This window comes from Halichoeres trimaculatus, unplaced genomic scaffold (assembly GCF_033239565.1).
Source record: "Halichoeres trimaculatus isolate MK-OKI-2021-1 unplaced genomic scaffold, fHalTri1.1 fHalTri1_scaffold_8, whole genome shotgun sequence".
In the NCBI taxonomy this organism is placed as follows: domain Eukaryota; kingdom Metazoa; phylum Chordata; class Actinopteri; order Labriformes; family Labridae; genus Halichoeres; species Halichoeres trimaculatus.
In genome coordinates, this window is record NW_027437186.1 from 23,646,882 (window position 1) to 23,673,385 (window position 26,504).

A 26,504-nucleotide genomic window follows, 5' to 3' on the forward strand; every position below is an offset into this window, starting at 1 on the left:
AGAAAGTTGTTCTTGGATGTAATCGATTTCACTTATGCTCATGATCCGGTCTCGTCTCAGTCTAAGAGCGCCATCATGTGTTGGAAAGTAGAAGTGATCAATGTAAAGTAATGCCATGATGCGCTCTAAAATGTTTATTGGTAGTATCCATCATTATTGCACTGAAGCTATAAAAACGTGGTTGAGAAACAGAGCAAAGTGAATGCTTATGCCTTTATATGAAATACAAAAGTCGGGAGAAATTACTTTAAAAAAAAGAAAAGCTACTCCAGCGTTGGAAGAGCAGTTTATCATGATAGTCGAAATGTGTCAATAAACCCTTTTTCCCACACTTAAATTTGAAAACTGACTACTTACAAACTTACACAGATGTGAAACTAAAGTAGAGGTTGAGTTAATGAGCACCCTCTTGGAGACACGTTCAACTGAGCCAGCGAGGTAATTTATTCCACAGATCACGATTCTTTACAGATCATTGGAAAGTCGTCCATGCAACAACTTCCTCATTACACCCATTTACTATTATATCACCCTAAAAGATACATACACACAAATGACAGACTCATCTCAGTGGTCATATATTATCAATATCATTCTTCACAAAATATAAAACTAGCATCTGTCTTTGACATCAATACACAGTGGCTGCAATTTTGCTTCTTTTGCACAAAATGTTTGCAAAATTTATACACACGAACTTGATGCTATGCAGTGCATAGTCTCCATAAATTTCTCTTGTTGTGATATTGCATAATAAATATTTCCTGTCTGTTTTCAGTCTTGTGATGATTCAGCCACAGTTGCTGGCAGAGAGAAAAGACTCTGAATAAATAAACCTTGAGGAGTGTGTGCATATGCATGTGAGAGCAGAAAATGATGGCGTTGTGAAACAGCACCTCTTCGAAAGGGCTACTGCGCATCTGTGACTGTGCGTCTGTAAATATGACTCAGTCTTGGACAAATGTTTCCTCACAGAGCCTGAGGTAGCCCTTCAAACTTGTGTCCTGAAGCTGAACGGCACCAACAATGCACTCAGAAACAGGCCGGGGCAGTCAGCTCTGAAGAAATCTGGCTCCAACCTTAGCCGACACAAACGCCTAAAGAGTCTTTGAAAGCATCTCAAGCAGGAGGTTGCTGAGCCCTGTTACTTCCCTGAAACAATGCTAACACAAAGAAACTACTGTAATTAAAAGGAGATGATTTTAATAGGTTGTATTATTCAGATTCTTTAGTCGTGACTACAGCACCTTCTAGAAGGCTCTGGCATGTGTTTTATTCCTTTTGTCACTGTTTTAGTTGCTACCAAAAATGTCTTCTACTCTATAATAAGACTTAAAAAGACAAATAGCATCATGTTTTCTGATATACACAGATTTCAAAGCTTTATGTTTTCTTATCTTTATCCATGAATTTATCTAAAATCAGTTGATTTGCTAACAGGGTTTGACCTGCTGGTTACATAATCGTCATCTTAGAAGTAGAATGGCAGTACATGACAGTAGATCTGATAAAAGTTCCTCACACAGCTTTGAGTTTGATTTTTAGGACTGCAACTGATTGGTATAATTCAGCATCACTCCTGCCGCCTACCAGTGCTCAAGAAAGCTTGGACCTGTTTTGCTTCTCTGTTTTTCACTCTTGGATTAAGGAGTTTCATCCGCCTGAAGCAGTGACACCCCTTTCATGCCTACCTGAAAGCTATGACGCAAGTCTCTTCCACTTTGTGCTTCATACTTCTTCATTAAAAGGCCTGATATTGCACTCAGATCAGGTCAGGTCAGCTCAACACTGCTCCAGAGAGCAGCGGCAGCGCCTTCAGATTATCTGTACAAATATAGTTCATCTTCTCTCCTTTCCTCCATCAAACTGTCGTTCTCTGTCTCTGTTTTCCTTTTTGCCTTCTCTGCTTCTGTTGCTCTTCCAGCTTTCTTCCTTTCGTTTCCTCTCATCACTTGGCTCTGTTTCTTACTGAGCTGTATCTCTCAGTGTTGCAAGAGAAAGTTGGTTGCCATGTTGATATCATTGTTTGAAGCTCGGAGGGCCTCCAGGGCATCAATCCTGGAAAAGCCCATTTCCACCAAGCGTGCAACCTGTGGGACAAATAAAGCATCAGTTAAGAGACATCAGCGAAGGCAGTGTCAGCTGGGAATATTACATAAGGCTGTCCTGCATAAAGTAAGGCGTGGGTGAAAGAGAAAATCAAGTTTTGGCAAACAGAAGTTAGTGTATCAGTCCAACAGCATCACTAGTAGTGCCAAGTGTGATGTAATATCCATAAAGGTACACCATAAACTTTAATGTGCCACCGATAAAAGCAGTGTTCCCCAAACGGTTGTCTCCAGGTGCTGTTGAGTTTCTAATGTTTTAAGTTCCTCACCATGTTATGTAATGGATCAACTCTGTTCTCAGCAGACGATGTGGTTGAGAACTTGCCTTCATCTGTACAATGCGGGCTTCATAGATGTTCGGATGCAAACCTCAACAATCAGATTAGAACTCATCCAGGGAATTTCAACGCATCAGGGTCGCCATAGCAAGTTCGCATTAGGGGCTAAAAAGTTAGCAGTGTGGAAGTATTGGAAGCAAGAGTCCAATATTCAATAAGTTCAATACTACGGTAACAGGCTGTCCCCGTGTTTGGTAGGTGTTTGCTTTTTTAACCATTAGTACTTGAAGAGTTACCATAAGCTGTAGTTAAGGCTGCTGTGGTTATCTGGCTGGCTGTGTGCATAGAAATCCTTTTTTAATCATTACAGTCAGGCGTACTCAGACCACTCAGTTACATTACCACTTTGATAAAACATTTAAAAACTAAACATGCAATGAAATACAGCGTATCCACTAAAGCTATTAAAGGAACCAAAAGAACAATAAGGTTAAAAAGAATAAAAACGGTGAACTCATCGCTTTTGACAACAAGTCCTTGGATGTCGAGCATGTTTTACAAGCTAAGCTGTTTGCCTTTATGAGTAGATTTTTAATTTCGTTAGTTTTACGACAGTGCTAGCTGGAGTTTAACTGAAAAAAGTTGAATCCACCTTCTAGTTCATTTGTTCACTTTAGTTATTTTTGTAAAAACAACTACAAAATTACAACCATAGAAACAAGCAACTCTACCATCCCAGTTATCAAATGCCAGGGATGATAAACAGACACCAGTCACTTTTTTGGGATTGTAGACATACACTCTACACTCCTTCCTGATGAAAAGAAATGGACTCAAGTCAAGTGCACAGAATGAAACAAAGTGTTCCCAAAATGTACAGCTGCTTTCATGCTTTGTTAATTGGAGTCCACATACCGAGTTTCTAAACCTTAACCTGGTAACTGACTGCTACCTGTCCACAGGCTGGTTTGACTTGGATTTGAATACAGAGCCTGGCAGATTCTTTTGATTGACACCTTATTTGAACAAATGGGTCAATCTGTGGTATCTCCAGAACAATAATATCCACCGAGCATGACATGGTGTGAATGTGTCACAATTTCTGTTTTTGTCCTGGATAATAGATATCATCAAAAGAGGAGAGCCTGCCCTACAATGTTGAAACTGCAGTATTGAGATTTGAAACACCTTGCAGAATCTGCGAGGCTCTGTATTCAGATCTAAATCAAAGCAGTCAGTGCGCAGGCTGCCTCCATTTAATGGATTAAACAGTCTATCAACCAGATTACATTTAAGGAGTGTGTTTCCCTGCTGATCAATTTGGTTTGGTTTGATTTGGTTTGGTTTGAAATAAACATATTTAATTGAACCAAATCTAAAATTGATCTGTGTTTGTCTTTTTTTTTCAATAAGTCCACAAATAAGACAACACTTCTGGTGTTTTCTAGTTCAGACAAACAATTTAAACAAACAATTTAAAACAAATGAAAATTCCACCAAACAGATGAACACTCACCTGCTCCTCTGCGACAGGAGAGTTGTCCAAGAGTGGTGGCTGTGTTGACGGGTGTGTCTGGGCCTGGGGTCGGGGCTGCATTGGGGGTCGGTTCTGTCCTCTTTGTCTTAGTGAGGGAAACAACCTGGTCCACTGTAGCAAACCAGGCTCAATAGACACAAAGGAAAAACTAAAATCCTTAATACATGTGTCAAATGAAATGACCAGCATTAAATGATAAAAGGTAATTAAATTCAGACATGGCGTGTGTTAGTCAGGGTCAGTATCTGCTATAGTGATTTCAAGTGTGTGCACACGTACCTGTGGCTGAGGTCTGGCATTCCTCCTGGCCTCGTTGTATTGAGCCAGAAGCAGCTGTTGGTCCAGCATGTCCATTCTTTGCTGCCTCTGGATATCCAGAGTGGCACCCATCCCCAGAGGGGTCTCATTGCTTGGTTCAGAACCTGATCATCACAAAAGTTTACACATAAGCAGTCAGACTAGAGATAAATACTGTGTAAAAAATAAATCATAACTCAAGACATTTTCACAGGACTTGAAGTAAGGAACTGTTTGACTCAGGTGTAATAGAGTCACTAAAGGTGAGACTCACTTGAGAACACAGGCTCCAAAATGTACCGTCCAATACGGGACACCCAGACAGGTACAAAGAGGAGCTTCTGTAAGTGTAGAAAGTTGGAGTGGTACAGTCCACCTGAAATCTAGTAAACAAATTTACACATATTAAAGAAAAGACCGAAAGAGCCAAACCTGGACAAAGCAATGTTTCAATGTATTTAACAGGCCAATACCAACTACCAGACACGTGACAACAAACTTGTCATCAATTTTAGCTTATTGTTTTGATCTCACTAAGAACTAAGTGCAGAGATACTAATACACTCCCTATTTTCAAAATAGAATGATGTATAGAGATTCACTTCTCACCAGTCCACTGAGTGCAAGAAGCCACATGAAGGGGCCTGATGTCAACAGCTGTGCCACAAAAAGAGGAAAAAACAATAAGATATGCTGTCAAGTGAGTACTCTCCAGATTTCAACTACAGCACACGAGATAGAAACAGAACAAATTCACATCTCAAAGCCAGCAGGATATGGCCTTACCTGCAAACCAACAATGTAGACCAGAGACTTGTTGGTGATTTGGATGTGACCCAGGACTTGGGTGACAGGCATCCTGGGGATTAACAAGTAGAAAGGCACAAACATAGAAAAGACCGGAGCAAGCCTGTGAGAGAGGAAAGAGGAAAGGGAAGAGTGACAGAATGGATGAAAAAAAGGTATTAAAGAAAAACTTGGACAATCAAATATGTTGTTAGAAAATTATGCAGAAGATGTATAATCTATTACACACCATCCAGGGGAAGTGGGGTGCTAAATTTGAGAAGATTTTTTCCTTCATAATCACTTAATGTTTCATTAAGTCTCTTAAGAAAATTCTATTTCTCCTTTTGTGATGATGGTTCTTAGCTGCTGTCACAGTCCAGCACCAACCAAACACTGTTTACCAAAATATAATACATGAAGGGATTAAGAAATGTATAAAAGTTAATGCTGCCCACAGCTTACATGGTTACACATGATTTAAATATTATTCTTGAAAATCAAACACATCCCTAAACACCAGAATACCCCTGCCCTGTTCATATTTTTACTATAGGGTTGTCAGTGGCAAGTACAGCTGACTATAGAGGACTGTACTTTGGGAACTAAAGAGACCAAACTACTCACAGTCCTGCTGGTAGTTCCTCCACTTCATACTCAAACAGAAACTGGAAAGCCTGGGCTAACAGGAAGTCCAAGAGCGAGGAGAGACACCAAGTGCCCAAGAGGAAAGACTGGAGAGAGGAAAAAGTACAAATGTTATTATTATATGTTCCACTACAATATTCATTAATTTAATTTAATTTAATTTGTAATAGGACCATGTGTAAGAATGTAAACAGAAAAGCGACTGAACAGATAAACCTCATGTCAACTGATGATAATCATGGTTTAACCCATGTCATGTAAAGCTGAAAAAGAAATAAACTGCAAACAATGAAAAGATCAACTCCTCACTCATTGCACTACATGAACTCCAGATTTCTTTTTTTTTATTTGTTTATTTTTGTGGTATCAAGATGATTAAATGTGTTTTCATGTGTTAATTTTTTAGTTGCTTACTGCAAACTTCCTGGTGCCAAACCTCCTCTCGAAGATTCTGAAGTTATAGATGAGCAGGCTGCTACAGAAGGCATCCTTCACATCAAGACAGATCAGCCTGCCTAACAACAGCCTCCACATCTACAAAAAGCAAGAGCACAGTTCTAAACTCACACAAAAACATCACAAAAATGTAATAAAGACCTATCTTATAGCCATAGTAATCATAATCTCAATAATGAAGTAAAGTATGACTGAAGTAGTGGAGTCCTGATTGGTCCATTATTCCCCTCTGAAGATGGACGAGACCCACCTGGTGCTGCTTTATGACAGCCTGTAGGTTGTATTCAAACAGTTCCTGGTACTGTGGCAGCAGGGTTAGCATCACAGTCAGCCCGTTGAGAACCAGCAGCAGGCCTTTAGACAGAGGAGCCTTGTCTGTGCCCAACACAAACACATAACATCATGACCATGGCGAAACTCTACCGCACTCTTCAGCCAACAGCTCTGTGAGAGCTGAGCAACAATTTAGATTGCGGAAGAAGACTGACAGTGTAAATAACCGTTAAATATGCACATATTAAGGGAACATTCGCTGAGTTTATGTTCATAACATCGTGTATTCCTAACAACATACGGGCCAAGGGAACCAGGCTAAATGAAACACGAATTTAGGGTTCGAAGGAAGTTCAAGCGGTTGTACATAATAGCTCCTGCCTGTTGTAAATGAATGACAGTACAATGCTAATACCTAAAAGCTAAGCTACCTGTCGATGCCGTTGACATTAACAGTTAGCAGGGACAGTGCTAATGGCTATGGTTAAAACGAGCTACTTACACAGGCCCCGTGACCCGGTGGTGGTAAACATGGTCTCTGAATTGGTAACGGAATCCTCACGAAGCCTGTTAAGCGGAAGGTAATCCAAAACCAACGCCAAAACAGTGAAATGAAGTTAAAAGGGGATCCATGCTGTGACTAGAAAGAGAAAGACAGTGGGAAGGGAAACTCCTACAGTAGCCTGAGAAGCCCAAAAGGTGTCTGTTTGCATTACGTTGGCGTGAGCTCAAAAACTGACATGCAGAGGGCGCTGTTGCTCAAAATTAAGGGCAGGTTAGATTGGTTTTACTGATATCAATCTTTATGATGCCCGTGCACAAGTGCGCAGTTAGGACTGAAATGGGGCCAAAAAATAACAAATATTTAATTAATTATTCATTGTAATGACCATTATGAATCATTATGAATTGATTTAGTTTAGTTCATTTCAAAGTGTACATACTTAACAGCTTACATACTTATTCCAAATAAAAGAATATATATATTTTAATGATCATGATTTGTAATGGTTAACGGTGGTTTATTTTCACTGTGATATTCAAAGGAAAAATTGATAGCCAACGTTTGGACAATATACAACCCTTTTCTATAAAGAATAAATCACATTGTCACCATCATTTCATTAGAACAGGTATACAATATTTAATTCCAACTTTATTGGTAACGCTGTTTTAAGGAAAATGTGCTTAATGAAAGAAATAGCAAAAAATAAAATAAGAAAAAAAAAAAACATTAAAAACATAGATTAAGGAAACCTAAGACAGAAATGAAAATGTGATTCATTTGAAGTAAAATGTGGTACATTCAGGGGATTGTTACAATAAAATTGTCTCTGAAGTATCATGGTACCTGAATGCCTTAATAAAATGCCCCAACACTATAGTGAGAGTAGGTTTATAAAGATATCATCTGCCTTTTGACCACGGAGAAATCCACACCCCGGTGTTTTTGAGCACTGGTAGAACCACTGCAGCACCCCTGCAGCTGGGATTTAGAGTCTCTTTTTGAGGCGTTACAGCAGGTGAAGGGCAGTCTCCTTACCCATGGAGACACCCTGCTGTTCTCTCATGCAGCTCGGAGAGGGTGTTTGAAGGCCCTCGAGTTCCCGTCTGATAATGTCTGATTCATATCCTTATCATTTATGAGCACTTACACTGTATGTTACAGGCGTTTATAGGTTTCATATACACTACAGCAGCAGGCAGGGAGTATTTCTCATCTTGAAGCCATGTGGTCAGCTCCCTGTCACAGTGGTAACAGCGTTAATTATCTGTGAGGCCCTGAGCAGGATGTGGCTGCACAAAGTCCACATTAATGACTTTTTCTTATGGTCCTCTGGCCTTATGCAGGCAGTGTCATATCTTGTCAAGGTCCAGACTTCCTATGCAGAGGCCCTGCTTTGTCTTACACCACAGGCTGCCACTTTTATTCACATCAAACCATGTGTATAAAGCCTGCCGTCATGCCCGGCTGTGATTGTTCCTGAGGCAATTGATCCAATGCTTATGTTACGTCCAAGTACATTTGAAAAGATATGGTGAACAGCTGTCTAATAGTGTTGCATTTCCCCCTCATCCATAGAAGCAGTGGTGTGTTAGTTCCCATTGGTTAGTTCCCACCCATTAGGTCTATTTGGCTGCCTGTGGTCAGATGTGACTGCAAAGCAGAGCTCAGGAACAGCTTGCTAATTGTGTTTCAGACCTTCTCTGTCACTGATGTAGGAGTGAGGTCTAAAAAGGTTGCTTTGCCCCTGTTCTCAATCAAAGATAATCAGATTAAACAGCGCGGAGATGTGTGTTTGTGGATGTGTGTATGTGTGTTTGTGTGTGCTTACCAATAAAGAGACTCCAGATTTGGAGACAGCCTTGACTCCTGCTGTTTGCTTTGTTCATTAAGAGGAGATGAGCAGATGGTTTGCTGGTCTGTTGTGCACTACACACATGCGGGCACACACACACACACACACACACACACACACACACACACACACACACACACACACACACACACACACACACACACACACACACACTCACACGCACCCATGCACATGCAAATACACATACACACATGCATGCTCGGCCCTGTCACCTTAGCTTTATCCTCCATTTATCTTTTCCATTACACATCTCTCGGCAGGACAATGCCACTCAGTGAATTGTGAGGGATGTGTGTGTGTATGTGTGTGTGCGGGTGTGTGTGTGTATGTGTTTGAAACAGAAGAGCGGCACTGAATGAAATCACAAACCTTTTTAGTTAAGACAGCCTCTGAGGTGGTCATCTGAAAAGCTGATGACTCATTCACACATTCATTTGCGTGAATCATTGCTATTCAGTTGTCAGCCACTCTGTATTCAGGAAGAATTGCGGGCAGGAGAGGTATTGTTTTTTGTCCTGCATCACAGCTTATCTGCTTATGTCCAGGAAATGGCACACTGCATATTTTGACAAGAATACCAAATCAGGTCCTCTGTGAAGATGTTTAATTTTGGAACAATGTGAAACATATATTACACAAGACTTTGAAAACTGACTACTGCTTTCAAATTGGTATTTTCAGCATCTTTTGTTATGTCTTGAAGGAAATCATTGTCTTATAAACAACAAGAAGCAGTAATGAGGCTCTAGCCCTTACATAAGTTGTAGCATATTCATCCCTCGGCCTTCTGATGCAGTAGTAGTCTCCATCCACACACTCTTTTGTTTTTGCCTTACATCAGTGTATGATGCCTTCAAATGTGCTTAATAAAACAAAAACATGTGGGTTACATTTGATTTATATTCAATGACACTGGCAGGCACCGATCCAGGACATGAAAAGAATATATGATTTCTTCATTTAATTAGAAAACACCTAAAGACGGATGTTTGGCTTTTGAAATCTCACACCAGTATCATAAAAAATGAGGAATAAAGTCACAGACAGAGACAGGGTGAGTGCATCGTCATCATGTTTCACTAAAGGACAGCTCACTTGTGACCCTGTCTCCTGCCTCCCTGTGTGTACGCCAATACTTACGTGTATGTTTTGAAAATGGAGCAGCAATCAATGTAACATCGCTCTTCACGCTTTCACACACAGTAAGTAAAAAAAACATGATCATCCTCCTTCTCTTCCTCCTCCACACGCACACTAAAGAAATCTTAAATGTTAACTTCGAGCAGAAGTGTGTTGTTTTTCCTAGAAACATCTCAACTAGTTTATTGATATCAGAGATGAAGGATACGCTTGTAAAAGAAAGTCAAAGAAAGAAATCTGTTTTATTAAGAGAACAACAAAAATAATAAATTCTAGGATTTGTAAATAAAGAAAGAAGCTGAGACAGTTTGATAAAAAGGATTTGTATTGTTGTTATTGTCAAACTGCACTACTGCATAACATACACAATACAAGTCACTGACTGACTGTACAACATGCCATTATTTTCTTCATAATAATAAAAACAGAAATGATGACTATATTTATGTACACGACTCTGTTACAATTTTTTATTTTTTTTTTTACGTGTGTTCAGATAAACAGCACTGACAAAAACAGCTATGGTCATCTTCTTCGTGGATCTAAAAAACCCTTGACTGAAAGAAACACATTGTCAAACAGAATAAAGAAGTGTCCCCATAGTGTTGTGACAAATGCAATAAATTAAACAAAGAGGACGGTGGATGTGTTCAAATGTCGCTCTTGAAAAGCTGGGGGGAGTCCTCTTGAGATGCCAGGGCTGTGACTGAGTGATGAAATCTCTTATTAAAAAAGTGGAATCTTCATTTTTTTTCTTCTATTTATGCATCCATCCATCCAGTTTGTCTTCAGTACATCCCTGCTGTCTGGAGAAAAACTCTGCCCTCTGAAATCAATAAAGACATTTAGGTTCATTTAAAAAAATGAAACTGAATTTGTTCTATTATTTTTACTGCATGAAAAAATGACTATAATGCATACTGCATGGTCTCCTACAACCCTGATCTTAAATAAAAGATCATCATCACGTAAGGCTCTCGGGCCCCTGATCCCTGTTTTTGGTGATAAAACTTCCTGGCACAAAGGATCCACATCCTGCCCTGCTGTCTGACAGACAATTCCCCTTTAAATGATTTATTACTGGGTGTTAATTATGCAAATGATGTCCAAACAAACTTGTCACGAGGACAATTAAGACAGCCGTTAATTAGTGGCCAGTTCTCTTCTTGCTTCACTGACATTCAATTAAAAACTGCCTTTGAACAAGCACGCTGTCTGCTACCGCTGTCCTGGCACGAGGTGGGCTGGAAACCATGCTCCCTTTTGATGAGGCCGGGCTAAAGATCACGGCCATTTCTTTTTCTGTCTGTTCAAGATGTTACATGTGGGATTTTCTCATTAATCTGAAGACAATAATGTTGGAGAAATAAATATATTAAAAAGGCCGGTCTCCATTAGAAGGGTAGCCTCGTTGAACTTCCTCACGCTTCATTTAATTTTGCTCAGTTTCTCAGGAACGGACTCCCTGTGAAATCTGTGAAAAGCCTTCCAGTAGGCTGGTCAGTTGAGCATCAAAAGGAGCAAGAAGGTGAAAAAAGGGAATCTTTTCTCCTTAGTGCAGCTGCCATACATCTCTTTTAGTCATTGTAACATAGAATACTTCATGTTACTTTGACTATAGTTTACCTTTTTTTAGATTTAATAGCCATCATTGTTTCACCACTAATGAGAACTAATTCCAAAAAATGATGTAGTTCCCTTAAAACATCATCAAGTTAATTCATTGTTTTTAAGTCGAGATCACACATGCACACACAATTCTTCAGAAGTTAAATGCCATTTATATTTGAGTATTGCAAACAATTCAAACAACAGGTTTATTTATTTTTTGCAGTTACAGCAGCTTTTCTGTCTAATAACTGACAGTAACAACAGTTTAACCGAAGCTGCTTCAGAAAGCATGTTATTTCTCTGCACCTTGTACTGTCGCCTTGGACTCCAGCCTGTTGTCATCATGGTTGCTCCCATCCACGTCTTGGGTCACAGATTCTGTGTGAGGAGGGCCTGCCGATGATTGATGGCCTGGAATTTAATCATTAATTAATAAGGGCACTTAATAATTAGAGGCAAATGAACAGTCAAGGCTATGTTGTACCAAAGTCCCGCTGACATTTATTATGAGAATGTGATTTAATCTGTGTTGCAAGTCAAAAGAAGATTAACTCATTGATGGCTGCTCTGTGTGTGCATGTGTGTACCTGTGTGTGTGTTTGCAGTGTGAAGCAGGGTGTGCTCGGCCTGATCGCGCAGTTTGACCTCCTCCTCCAGAGCCTCCTGTAGCCTCCTCTTGTTCCTCTTCTCCTTCTTCAGGCGTTTCTGGATCAGAACTAAAGAGAGAAGAAGGAAACGTCTGTCAGAGAAAATACATGTGCTCGAAATTCAAATCATTCAGACGCTTTAATGTTTTAATCTTGTCTGTAGATGTTTCTGTTGTTGTAGAACTTAAGTTTATTACACTTCTGTGTGGACTCCCTGCTTCCTGACCTTCCTGGATTTTAATACCAGGAGATTCCAGTTGAAGGGATGAGCTTGGGCTGTTTTTTAAAACTCTCTTTTTACTTATTCATTAAGTAAACTTGACTCTATGTGAAATTCAAGGACACCACTTTCCATGTTTTCCATGTTAAAAATGTCTACATTCTCACCTGTCTTCTGAGAACCAAGTTCAACTAACTTATTTAGCAGAGCTCTCAGATTTTAGATGTAAAAATCGAAGCCATGCCAGCTTTCAGAAGTACACTAGCAGAAATAAGAGCCACTTCCAGGTAAAACTATCTAAAATTAACACTGACAGTCGGGGGTTGATTCTGCTGTTTTCATCTCCATGTGACCACCTACCTCTGTTTTTCTGCTCCATGCTGAGCTGCCTCTCGAGTGTCTCTCTGAGCTCCCTCTCGCGGACCAGCTCCATCTTCAGCTCTGTCCTCTCCAGCTGGTCCTGCTTCTCCTGCGCCCGGGCGTTCTCTATGGCAACCCTCAGCAGACCCTGCTTGGAGACACACAGGCACACATCAACAGGTTACACGCTGAACGTAAAGCACAGGAGACGTCTGTCTTCTTCAACCACCAGAGAGAAGCCTTAATTCAGCTAACCTTCTAATCTTGTGTAAACATTTGCATTTTGATGGCACTTTAACAAAGAGAATGTGTTTTTAAACTTCAAAGTTTATCATAAATCCAAATGAGCCAGAGTAAATATGAGAAAGATGAGCACCTCTCTGTAAAAGATAAAAAAGATTTAAGCTCCTCCTCTGGCCTTATTTGAGTCTAATGCTTCACCCTGTTGAATAAACCTGGATTTAGTCAGACAGGAAAAGAAGATGTGATAAAAAAAACCATCAAATTTTCAGCTCACTAATCTTTAGCTACATGCTTAAAGAGTAACTGCAATCTCTCGAGGGTCAGATAAGGTTAAAAACATGTTTTTAACCCTATTGAAAACCAGCCAAAGAGTGTTTCAATGACTCTACTCTAACAAAGACATGTTAAATCTGAGAAGCAGGTCAGAACACGCCCTTCCCAATTATTCTACATCCTAAATGTCTGCCTGCTCCACTATTTACCATTTCAGGAAATCCCAAAGAGTGGCTCATCTCCCTTCCTATTCATCTCAAAGTATAATAATAATAATAAAGCCCCGGCAGAGCCTCACCTGGATGTTCGTGAGCAGGGTCTCTATGGAGGACAAGCCTTCCGGGAAGATAAAGGGAGCGTGGTGGAGACCTGCTGGGAGCTTCTGTCCCGCGGGGTGAGACACCCTCTCACAGCCCTCCCTGCCTGACGGGGGTTTCTGGTAGACTTGTCTATCACAGCTCTCTCTGCTTGTGTGAGTGGCCATGGAGCTTGTGTCTGCAGGGCGAGAGACAGTTTGAAGTCTAGTCAGTAAGGTCAATGTTCTTCTGGGTAGAAAAGGCTGTGATTCCTCTGTGCCATACATCTTAATATCAATCTGAACATACCCAAACAGTTCAGCTGAATGAAAAGCAAACATAAAGTATAAAATCTATCAGCAACCTCTTTTTAAGGACTCGTAGCCTGAACAGTAACAGAGGGACTGAGGAAGGGAAGGCCCTGATCATGCACAGAGATATGGACTAATGCAGTGTTTGTTTTGTTCTTGAGTTGAGATTAGTTGACGGTTGTGGAAAAAATGTAATACCAGACGGATCTTTGAGGCAGTAAAACACAGCAGGAGGCTCTGACACCTTCAAAACAAACATGTTTTTGAGTTAATGATTCAATTTCTATGATTTCTCAAAGGACTACATGTAAAAGAGGGATTTCTTAACCTTGGATTAGCTTTTTAAATATTTGTTTGTACACACGTTTTCTCTTTGTGGCACATTTCATTCATATGATAGATGACTGAGACAAAACAAACACATGGTGATCTGAACTTTTTTACAATCAGTGTTCTTTTTTTTCATTTATACCACAAGTTCCCACTCCAAGATCAAAGATGTAAATTCTTTCCTTTTAGTTTTAACATTCCTATGCATTGAGGTTTAACATGAATCAACATTCAGTGTAGATTTCTGTATTCATAGCTTCCTGATGAGTTTCTTTTGAACACATCAAGCCTAATAGTAAAAAGGTGTTTTCACTAATTACCTAGTGTGTGTTCACATACGCCAGAGTCCTGGTTTGGGCTTTGAAAATGTGGTTAGCCTTTATTAGATGGCACTCTGCCTATTGATAATGCATCACAGCTTGACATCTCCCGTAAAAACAGCTAAGAAGCTGCATTATGGATGACCATCTGTTTGTAAACCTGAGAACTGCGTGTTCCCGATTCGTGACAGTGGGGGAGAAGAAGATTAGCCGTTTTCTGCATTTTTTTTTTTACCCACATCAGGCACTTCGCTCCCTCTACTGTCATCTGAGCCACTGAGGACGGAGACATCCTGGGAGTTCGCCGGTTATTGGAGCAGAGACGAGTGTGAACGTGCGATGTGATATCTGGCACTTTTCTCCGTCTGTGACAAATGACAGTGTTTTCTCCACTTAGCTGACCACAGCATCTTCTGCTCCAAATCCACCCACCCTCCCCTTCTTCTCCTCGGCCTCACGTCTTGGCAACTGTCACATTCAAGGTGTTTCACAGATGAGAAGCAGTACCCCCCTCTCTCCCTCTCTTTTCTCCCTCTTTCTTGCTAAAAGCATTGCTCTGTAGAGAAAGGTAATTAGCAGGTGCTGGCGAGCTCAGCGGAGGGCATCCAACTACACTCCCGTGGCTCACATACAGACACACACACTCACACACACTCTCGTAGCCGCTGAAGTGCGCAGTCAGCAGCGTGGGCTCCCCAGGCTCCTTGGATGTGACTGATCCTTTATTGAGTTACTGTTTTACGCCTACTTTACCTCACACTCACACACACGTTTGGAATAAATACACACACACATGCGCACGGCTGCCAGCTCGTTTGATCATTTACCCATCTCCCTAACCAAGGTCACTGTCTGTTTTTCTCTTTTCTCCCAACTTCATCTCTCTTATTCCTCTCCCACCCGTCCCCAGGGCTAATGAACTTCACCACGTGAAGACTGCCAGTCAGCGGAAGAGAACGGGAGGGAGGAGGGGAGAGGAAAGAGAGACACAGAGAGAGAATAAAATTCTGCTGATGTTTGGTTAATGGGAGTGAGGTGTCAGGGATGGCCTCTGATCTTTGCTGCATGGATACGTTGTTCAAAGACCACTGAAACAGCACACACAGCCAAAAACTGCAGTGCACACACACATTCAGAGATTATCATGCGATGGATTGACAGGGTGACAGCGCTGGAGAGCTCTTTGAAACTCTCTTCAATCCATGATAAACCTCTCCTGTGATGCTGTAGGTCAAACACAAAAGCTGGCAATCCAGCAAACGCACATGTGTTTCATTTGCATGCAGCGAAATCAATTGAGAATCAATTACATAAATGCAATGTGTGATGCATGGCATTCACGTTGCTGGTGCCATCACTGTTTTGTCAATATCTTCACAGATACCTGACAGCATCTGAAGCCTTACCTGAGAGGCCTTTGTGATTTTTAGATTCGATTACTGAATAATGTGATTCAGTATTAGAATACATTTAGCGTGTGCACACATACAAACTCCCCCTCTCTTTCCCTCTCCCTCTCTCTTGCTGGAGATTTCTGCTGACTGTTTGTCCTTGAGCAGTCCTCATTAAGCTAATGCAAACCTCCCTGACAGAGAGAACCAAACAACTGACGTTGCAGCGCTGTGGCAACGCGGGCCCTAACAACAGGGAGGCGGTCGTTATGCAGATGAGGTCCAGCTGAGAGCGCGGGAGGCCGCCTGGCTCGTTAGGCCGCGGCCCGGCAAATGGCTCGCTAATGTAACACTGCTTCCTGGTCTAATGGAGCCCTGTTTTGTAGAATTATTTGTCTTTGCGCGCGGTGGGAAGCCGGGGGGGCCACTGACAGCGAGGAGGAGGAGAGGAAGGGTGAGCCTGTGAATCCTTATCGACCTGTTACTGAGATATTTCTTTTTTGTCAAACCATTAGGGAGCCTTTCTCTTTGGAAACAGTGTTAAATAAACTGACACACAGCCGCCACAAGTGAATGATGACGAGATGGATGGATTGGATGGAAACGGTACAAACCTTTTTGTACTTTATTGATGGACCTTCTTCAAAAGAAATTGATTTGTCTGAGAAATAATCATTACTCATTAATACTCATTGAATGATTAATTAGTGTGACAAGAAATCACAGAAAACTGCAAGAATTTCACCCTTAAAGGGAAGCTGACTTTGAGCTAGTGTAATGTATGACTAACTTACTAAAGTGGAGCTAACACGCTACCTAACCTACCTAAGTGTCTTTTCATTTGTTGGAAGCTGAAGTAAAATGAAGGTTGACTCAAGCTTTATAAACACTCATAATGTATCTCACCTCTGTCAGTGTGGCCCCTCTTGTTCTCCTTGCTGTAATCCAGGGAGGTCACATCTGTCTCTCGAGCTGTCGGCACCACACCGGGGGAATGTCCCAGCAGATTGTGACCTGATGACACGCCATCATCCAGTGAGTCTGGAACAAAAACAGAAAGAAAAAAGTCTTTCTAAAATATCCTTCACAGGTTAAATTCACAGGTATGCTTTTGAATACATACGTGTGGTTTCTGCAGTGCGTTCTGTGTGCGATGGTGAACTTGACACACTGCTGCTGTGATTGGAAGATATCTGAGCTTCCTCCAATGAGGGAGAAGGGGAGGGACTGTCACGCACTCGCTCCTGACAAACAAGAGTAATGATAACCTTACAGATCAAGAGTAAAAGTTAAATAAAAAAACAGAACAATAAAATCTTTAAATCCCAAAGAAAAAACTGTATAAAACATGAAAAGAAAGAAAATTAATCATTTCCTCTCAAATAAAGCAAGAACCACAAAGGGTGAAATTAGGCTCAAAGGAAGGTAATGCCACTGTCCTTAGCTAGGCTAACATTAGCTGCCATGATGACAGCTAAAAGTTATCTTTTATGCTTGTTTATGACTGGATACAGCTGTTTCTATTTTCTTATATTGATGAAAAAACACTTATTTTAATAAAATTTAATCTAAAATATAGATTTCAAATTACATTTAACAAGACAGTAAAAGAAGCTAGGTGCAGCTTTAGCTAAGGCTGATATGATTTCTCAGATTTACTTTATCTCTTTGGCATGCTAATCATATTCACTGGACACTAAACAAAAATTTTGAAAGCTCAAAGATCAAAAGTTAACGCCAGAAAGAGCTTACTACCTTTGCACCTCAAGAAATTGATGGTAATGTAGCTGTTGGTTAGCAGCAGTGTTAGCATACAGTATGTTAGTGTACAAGCTCCCCTTGAGGCAGTTCTTGCCTGTTAGCTCAACTATTTAATTTAAAAACGTTTACGTAAACATAAAACAATGTTGTGAAACAGATGGACTTCTAATTATTACTTTCAACTTCCCTCAAAGAGAATTTGACATCTTTGGACAGGCTCATATTTACTCTACATCATTACATTCTTTGGTGTTTACTGGAAAATTTAAGCTCATTTCAAAAAAGCTCGTAAACAACCTTTGGGACCAAGCCCAGAGTTTTTGAAACAATGGTCTGCATCGTTAAGATTATGACCGGAGACGGTACTTCCTGTGACTGATGAGGACATGCTGTGATGTAACAGTGTGAGGGCTGACACGATAAGAAAATTCTGGAAATGCATCATCCTCTAAACCTCCTCTAGTTGGACTAAAGAAGGGAAGTATTGGACAGAGGAGTGTTCGGGGCAAAATGACCAACTTTGCTCAGAAATTTCTGTCTGTTTGGAAAATATCTACGAATGTAAAAATGGGTACTGGATTTCCCCTTAAACCAAGGGAAAACTGATTTAGAGCTGCTTGTTTCTTCAATAGTTGAAATAAGAAGAAAATTCAAAAGGATGTAAATTTGATGTTGTTTTCTACTTGAATAGTGAAACTCCTCAGAAAGTTGGGAAGCTTTAATGTAATTAAGTTTTTTTCCAAATATCTTAATTAAAATTAACACCTCTATTTCCAAGGCTATCTATTCTTTTCTTTTATGTCCATCTGAAAGTCTCATTCCATGTTTCTGAGAAGAATAATGGCTGATGGTAGAATGCAAGGGGCAGACGGGCCTCTGAGTTCACCTTAATGACGGAGGTGGGAGCCCTGGCGGGGGGCTTGGCGTGGAGCTGCGCCATGTTGGCCATGCTGGCCAGTGTGCTCAGTCGGTTCATCTGGCCCATCGCCATGGAAACGGAGGCCGGTGCCAGGCTGGCAGGGATCAGGGGATGTGACATCATCATGAAGGGCAACTGATCCAAAACTAGTGGTGAAAAATAAGTGAAAGTACAGTAAATAAGTGACATAAGGAAGAATTATGAGTACAGCAGAGTACAGTAAGAGTGTGCTGCTACTTTGACTGTACAGGTAAGAACTGCAGGTCATTGAAATGTTAGTAGGCCTATACAGTTTCTATATGCTTGGTCATGAGTGCAGACCTGCATGAGTGTTTTAAAGTGTCTATTAATACATTTTTTGTGTGTCTGTTGTTGTCATACTCCTATTTTGTAAAATGTTGTCTAAGTTTCATGCGGCTCTTTTTTAGCCTGCAAAAACTCAATGAATTCTTTTCCAACATTTAATCAAGCCATCAGAACTTAGAGTTTTTCCTCTGCTCAGTTCTGTGATTTGATCCAAAGCAAACTGTGTCTTTTTTTATCTGATGATGGGATTGAAACTGCACCATGATCATTCCTCTGTGATGTCAGATTTACCTGGATGACTGCTCTCCCTGTGAACTACAACTCAAGAACTGTGTGATAGCGTGCATATCAGGGGTTTAGAAGTGTTGAGTGTGGAAAAAGATAAGCTCAGGGAGAGAGTAGGAGAGGACATGAGAGGGGAAACACTTGTCCTGCTCATTACAACACAAAGATGTGAAGACAGCAATGACTTGAATGTGTTGTTTGCACTCTTCAAATGGTTTCCGTGTCACCTGCGAAAGCACAAATTCAGCCTCTGTGGAATAAAGACAAACTGGCAAACTTTTCTTTCTTGACAATAATCCAACACATTTTCGGCGATTCGAACCAAAGTCTTATTATCCCGGCCAATCTGTTGTTCACACTCCTCTCTTTAAGACAAGCATCCACTATCTTTTAAGAAAATCCTTCCTCCCAACAGCACCCTAGTGGGTTGTTTCAGTCCCTCTATTCATGAAACAAACAATCCTGTTTTGGGAGGGGGGGTTGAGGGTGGGGGGAGAAAATGACATAAATATTTATCATTTAATAAAAGGAAAAACAAAAACAAAAGAAACACAGGGAGGAAGTGGAACAAAAGAAGCTGATGGCAGTCCTGGTGCTGGGCCAGCAATGCACGCTGGGTAATTATAAACACAAAGGGAAAAATCTTGGACTGTATTCCACACAATTGTAACAAATAATAGAACGAGTGGACGGAAACAAAAAAAGGCTATCCAAAGAGGGGAGATGAAATAGAACAAATAATAGAAGAAAAGGAGAGGAAGAAAGAAAAGGGGAGAGGAAGAAAGAAAATGAAAAGGCAAACTTAGAAATAAAGAGTGAGGCGTTGACTTTATGAGTCAAGCCTCGCTGGACATATGTGCAGTGCTTTGTGCATTTGGCAGATTAGTCTCTCACTTGCCCAGAGCAGAAACCAATCCAAACAAAAGATCAGTCTGAATGGAGCTAAATAACCAGATGCTACGACAATCAACTAGCAGCCAACTCCAAATATCAAGCCTGGGTTACACACCAGCCAGCGCTCTACTTTTGTCACCCCCTCCCACCAGCCAACCCCAACCTGCTCCTGCCCCAACCCCCACCTTTAGATTTCATTTTTACTCCCATTGCCTCCGTCTTCTTAACTCTGTTTTCCCCCTCGCTCTGCCCTCCCATCACTCTCTCTTATGTTTCATTAAAAAACATCAAAAGTCAAAGTGCCTCTCTTATGTTTATCCAAACAAACCATTACTGTAAACAAACAGTTACTGTAAATTTCCCAGAAGATCTTGTTAAATGCAGAAATGGCTGCTCTCCGCTCTTCCCCGGCCCATAAGGTGTCACACTCAGCATTTGTGAGTGTGTGCGTGTGTGTAATCTGAGATTGCCTTTGTAGTGGTTAGAGCTCTGGTAGGGGCCCATCCTTCCCATAAGGCCGTGGGTGGCAGTATGGAAAAAGCACATTGTGTGCATGTATTCGCTTTGCTGGCTCTGTGTGTGTGAGTGTTTGTTTGTGTGTGTCTGTGTGTGTGTGTTTCCACTTGACTCTATCATTAACAGTGATTAAGCTTTACAGGTTTATAATGGCTCGTGGTTACCATGCCACCTAACTGCGCGCAGATGCTGGCAGTCAAAACCGAGTGTATACAGTGGTAAACAATGCTAAACATGAGTTGTTTACAGGCATGGGTAAGAGAAAAATTTACACACTCAAACACACAAAAACAAAGCCAAACAGAGTAGAAAAAAACTCAAACATATGTGGATTTTAGTTCTGTCGCATTTTAATTCCTAAAACAAGAATGGATGATTTCTTATTTTCTATCTCTGTCACTAAAACCCCTTGCAGCATGTGCAACATAAGTGTGTATGTGTGTGGCCCAGGTTGATAGCGTATTCCACACAGACGCTCTATAAGCCCTGTCATCTGTCTAAACACACTGATGTCGCTTTAACCTGTCGATAACAGTGGGGGCGGTGAGTCTGATTTGGTCTGCGTGTGTGTGAGTGTTTCGGCCAGCGTGCATGCGCATGCGTGTGTCTGTTCCTCCATCGATTGTCCGGCATTTGTCGTTTGCATTCAGGATAGTGAATTAGAGAGAAGACTATTGATTTGGCTTCAGCCCCTCATCTTATTCATCTCTCTATCATCCCTGCATGCTCGCTCACGTATGCCGGTGCTCCACTTTCACTGGCCGCTCTCCTCCGCTCTAAAGCCACGGATCGTTCTCAGTTAAGGGGGCAATTTTTATAACGTATGACCAAAAGTTAAAGCAAGAAGCCAAGGGGATTCAATTCAATATGAAGTGATTCTGCGCTTTCTAGAGACAGTGATTTATCTGAAAATGAGAGCTCTGAAAAGCAAAGACTTCCTTCCAGTAAATCCTCATCAAATGTTACTCAGTATGACACAATATGCCATGTTGAGCGTGAGTAATGGAGCTTATTTGGGTCTCTGCTTTCTTGATGTGATGACTAATGTGTGCTAATGATGCAGGCATAACTTTGAGGCTGCAGAGCAGATGACCAAGAGGTTTTTTTTCTCCCTTTGGAAACACCCTAAATCTCATTGAATCCTACACTGCAAAGGAAACAAAAATGGTGTAAAAAAAATCACACTTAATGGCATTCATCAGAAAATAAAAGTGGTACAAAACAACAAAAACAAAAATCTTTCTTAAAGCTCATGTGAGGAGTTTGTATGTGGTAATAGAACACACTGACATTAATACTGATGTCTCTTTATGAGCTTTAAAATGTAATAAAAAATATTTTAAAAATGGGCATTTGGTGTATAGTTATTTTTGTTGTCTGAGACTGTTGGTGGGGGGGTAGGTGTCACATGAAGAGACAAATTTGAGGAAACATTTTTCACAGCAAAGATTCTGGATTAGATTTTTTCTTCACTTAATTTGCATTGGATACGATCAGAAAAAAAGGCTGTATAACTTTGTCCACAGGGGGCGCCAAATCAACATATACTAGGAGTTCCCTACAGGAGCTTTGAGTTTTCCTTCCTTTCTTAATTCATCTGAAGTACTTATTCATTTCTGCTGTGGTCAATTTTAAATCCACAGCTATGATTATCATTTTGGTTTGAATTTTCAACTATGTGAAGACAAAAAACTTTGGCAGGTGTTATGTGATTTTGGTGAAATATTAGGGCACAGGTTTTGAACTCACCTAGTCCAGGGTTGTGGTCACCGTTCTCCCCGTTTGGTCGCCCATGCTGGTGGTTACTGTGGTAACTGGCCATCGCCTCCAGCTTGATCTTCTTGGCCAGGGCAGACAGATCTAAGCGAGAACGAGAGACAGATACAAAAAGGAAGAAGAAGAAAAAAAGAAGGAAAGGGAGAAAGAGAAGGGATCAATAAGGAGGCAGATCAATGGCCCCGGTGGAGGATTAGAGCAGTGGGTAGGCTGGAGGTTGTCATGGAAAGACAGAGGCCGGCCATTCATTCGGACTGCACCGCTGCACCGGCCGTTTAGTCTGCCAGGGAATCAGCAGTGATAGGAACAAGCCAAGACATTCATCTCTCCCACACAGGGACATCACAGCCCACAGCACAGCACACAGGACGACACTCAAAGGCGGCTGCAGCTCCACCTTTTAGCCAGTAAACACTTCTTTATCAGCAGGAATTAGGCGCATCAGATCAAAAGTGGTGATACTTTTTAACCAAGGTTGTGTACTTTTGGATGATTTGAAATAGAGAGTGACTAAATGTGGCAGCAGAGCTGAGGTGCATTTTAATTTCTCCTGAACCTCAGAAGGTAGTTTGACCCTCAGAGTAACCTTTAAAACTCTATCTTATACCACAGAAAATTAAATATCTCTAGCACTAATGCAGACAAACACAGTGAATATTAAAGTTGGACAAACCACGCAACTGTGCAAACACTGACAAGGAAATGCAAACACACCCTAAGTCTTAATTTCCTGATCTTGGATACATCTAAACATTCAAAGCAGAATGAACTCCAGAGTGTTTTATTGTCCTTATACAATGGTAGTCTGAGCTGAAGAGTCAAGACAACCACAACAAATTGCTCCTTTTCTTCTCATCTTCTTTCCTCTCCTCTCTCCTCCCTTCCCCTCTCCTTACTTTACCTTTTCAAAATGTCAGCATCACAGCGGGACATAAGCCACCGTGTTGCGCGTGTGTGTGTGTGAGTGCAAGAGGGCGAGGAAAGGAGACTAAGGAGGATCACATCAAAGATTCTCCCTGCCTTTTACGCCTCAAATGTCCTCCCTCTCTCCGTCTCTTTCTCGCCTCTCATGTGGCCGGTTCTAATCAGTGGCGCTGACATTGCCGCCGTGCCCTCTCCTTTGGTGGAAAAAGACTCTTTTCCCACTGAGAAAGATGCTCTTGAACACTCAAACGCATACACAAAACACACACACACACATACACACTCGAGCACCTTTGAACAGTGAGAGGAAGCAGAGCTAACAGAAAATGGCTTCTTTTGAGGCGGGGAATGAAAAGATCAGGTTGCAGTGAAGAGCACAAAGCCAAGGGCAACTTTGAGAGCGGTGAGGTGCCAACAATTACTTTTCTTCCTTTCTCCCGGTTGCACGCACACACACACACACACACACACACACACACACACACACACACACACACACACACACACACACACACACACACACACACACACACACAACTGTTTGTGACAAGAACAAGCAGCGCTTTGGCATTTATGCAGCAGGCAGTTGACTATGACTGTTTCTTTAAAGTCAAAATAAAAACAATTGATTAAGACATTAAGACATTACAGATATAAAGAGATTTCACTTAATTTTCCTCCTGTCTCTACATTATAAACAATTTAATTATCCTGAAACTTAATTTCATAGTTGAAGACACATTAAATGGGTTGTAAGTGTTATTTACACAAGAGGAACGGCAGCTATGAACACCAAAAATATGTTTCGATAACTTCTGTTCTTATGTGATTTTGTAACACTTATAAAACCAAGAGGCCAGAAAAACGATAATTGGTACTTAGTTTTAGAAACAACTTTGTGGATGAAAAATCCAGTTTTTGAAAAAAGATGTGCTTATGAGTCGTTTCTGATGTGTAAGCAGTGTGTATGGTAATTTAATTAATCAACACTCAAAGCCCCGCCTCCTCCAGCTATTGATGAGAGATCAAATGAGTCTCGATAGGGTCTGCAGGGGAATGCGAAGGCAGCTCTTGTTGTATCTAATCTGCATGAGAAACCTGTTCTTTTAACTTATCCAGTAACTCAGCTTGGTGTCAGGTTATTGCTTTTACTTTCTAGCAGTTGGGGAAAAAAGCACATTTAAACTTAACCAAAAAGAAGTGTGATGGCTGAGGCAATGCAACTCCAATTCACTCCTTTCAACACCTCCTGGAGCCAAAACAGGGATTTTTACTGTGACTTCTGTTCAGGTCTGAAGGATTACAAACCTTGACCTTAGGAGAAGTCTGTGAAAAAAGAGGGAGTTAGAGAGTCGGGTGGATCTTTGAAACAAAGTACTTTTAGCCTTTTAAGCTACTTAAAAAATACTAGTTCTACAATAAACTACTAAGATAATCTTCCAGTGATCAAGTAAATGAAATTAACTGCAGTAGTAAAATGAGTGATAGCACTGTCAACAGTTTAAATGCAGCTGGATTTATACTATTGATATGTAGTTCTGGTAAACAACGTGTATTGACAAGTATGGAAAAAAAAAAATTCAAACTTATATTTGTGGGAAAATAATAATTAAAGTTGGGTATCATGTGTTCACAACACTTTTACAACTTTTTATTTCATTCTCTAAATAATATGTTTACATTTTCAGTGTTTTTGTTTTTTACTTTTATGTTATATTTTGTTGATTCATCTTTTATATTTAATAGTTCTTTTGTTTAATGTTCAAATACTGGTCTTAAAAAAGCCATTTGGTTGGACAAATGAGCTCTATGTCACTTCAAAAATAGTCTTATTGATATGAAAAACACTTACTCCTTAAAGGATAGCAGGACTATTGTTTCTGGTCAATGTGTGCATAAAAGCATAAAATCAACCAGCTTTTCAGATCATCTGCATCCATATGGAAATCTTCTGGTTTTCTGAATACTCAAAGTGTTTCTGCACAAAGTTTCGAACAGAAAGTAAAAGATTCTTCCTGAATCGGTGGCAGTTAATACCTCATTGCACCTGTGTGACATTATTTCTTTGTCCCGCTTGGGGTCATGGATAAACAGTTTGTGCTGCATGTGCATGATGAGGCTTGGGTGGTCACCTGCAGGAGGCATGATCCCAGCATGCACCAGACCGCTGTGGGACAACATGTGGTGTGTCCCACCCTCTGTCACGCTCTGCAGCCTCTTGGGCGGTCGTCCGGGCCTCGAACTGTGGGGAGGAAAGCACAAGTTAACATTAGCCATTAGGCAGCTTAATACCTCACTCACTCCGCAGCCATTTTTCCTGCTGAGCCTGAGATGGGTGGCCCGATTTGAGGAACTGTGTCCTTCAGTCTGTAAACCTCTTATCCTGCTGAAGCGTCAACAAGCAGAAGCACTGAAACCTGAGCGCTTCCAGGAAGGCTGCCATGCTGCAAATCTGACCTCCCCGTGGATACGAGCAAGCAAAAAACAAGTTTCCCTATGGCATCAATAAAGCACCTCATTACTGTTCAGCTTACTCATTCATTTAACTGCTTATTAAATGTGTTTGCTTACCTCCTTCCCTTCCTTTCTCTACCATCTTTTCCTTATTTGGTCATTCATTCTGTTTCTTTCCCGCCATGTCACAGATTCCCTCAGTAAAAGCTGTGACTATGAGCAGATTCACATGGTTTGATTGAGCCGGGCATGCTCAATCAATCCTGGAGGAAGTATGTGAAAAGCTGTCAGACATCACTTTGGCTCTGACTAAACGGTGTGAATGTCCTGACAGGGGAAATGACACGGGCCACATCAGGCTTAATGACAACCAGCGCGGCTCATCTCCTTTTAAAACCGAGCTGACGCTGCGTTGCATGAGTCTGTGGGTTAGTGTGCTCATGAGTCTGTGCATACAGATGTGTGTGAGAGTGATATTTAGAAGATTAAGTAAAGACAGGAGAATGAGTTCAAAATAATAAAAAAAAATGGACAGAGATGGAGAGAAAGGTGAGGAGATGTTGAGAAAGAGTGAAAAAAAAACAAAAAAGAGGGGGAGAGATAGACTAGCAGCAGCTTCCTAGCGTGGGGTGTCTTTGAGCAGATTTTAATTAGAATCTAATCCAGCCGTCATTAAGGCCCCATAAACGAAGCTGTCAGTCAGGAGATTAATGGCGCCTCATTTGCATATTGCATATAATTCATCAATTACCCAGCAGAAAGG

At 41.0% G+C, this 26,504-nt stretch overlaps 2 protein-coding genes across 4 annotated transcripts in view; both read right to left on the reverse strand.

Annotated features, from left to right (window-relative positions):
• Positions 1-431: 431 nt before the first annotated feature.
• Positions 432-7,099, reverse strand: ubac2 (UBA domain containing 2). Its single transcript, XM_074676663.1, has 10 exons — positions 6,886-7,099; positions 6,361-6,485; positions 6,069-6,188; positions 5,634-5,740; positions 5,007-5,130; positions 4,830-4,877; positions 4,495-4,603; positions 4,203-4,345; positions 3,903-4,049; positions 432-2,090 (listed from the first exon to the last, which is right to left on the reverse strand). The coding sequence occupies exons 1-10, from the start codon at positions 6,914-6,916 to the stop codon at positions 1,983-1,985; spliced, it is 1,062 nt and encodes a 353-aa protein (XP_074532764.1). The 5' UTR covers positions 6,917-7,099; the 3' UTR covers positions 432-1,982.
• Positions 7,100-10,281: 3,182 nt separating this feature from the next.
• Positions 10,282-26,504, reverse strand: part of dachc (dachshund c) — a 24,098-nt gene continuing 7,875 nt past the window's right edge. Inside the window, exons 2-11 of one of the 3 annotated variants that reach the window (XM_074676144.1) lie at positions 25,420-25,529; positions 22,337-22,447; positions 18,554-18,732; positions 17,030-17,150; positions 16,813-16,920; positions 13,557-13,753; positions 12,743-12,893; positions 12,103-12,231; positions 11,822-11,926; positions 10,282-10,730 (exon numbers count right to left, since the gene is read on the reverse strand). In XM_074676144.1, coding sequence (XP_074532245.1) covers positions 10,693-10,730; positions 11,822-11,926; positions 12,103-12,231; positions 12,743-12,893; positions 13,557-13,753; positions 16,813-16,920; positions 17,030-17,150; positions 18,554-18,732; positions 22,337-22,447; positions 25,420-25,529 — 1,249 coding nt within the window. In that variant the 3' untranslated portion in view covers positions 10,282-10,692. Of the gene's footprint in view, positions 10,731-11,821; positions 11,927-12,102; positions 12,232-12,742; positions 12,894-13,556; positions 13,754-16,812; positions 16,948-17,029; positions 17,151-18,553; positions 18,733-22,336; positions 22,448-25,419; positions 25,530-26,504 lie in introns of all 3 variants that reach the window. The other 2 variants (XM_074676142.1, XM_074676141.1) reach the window with 2 other exon arrangements.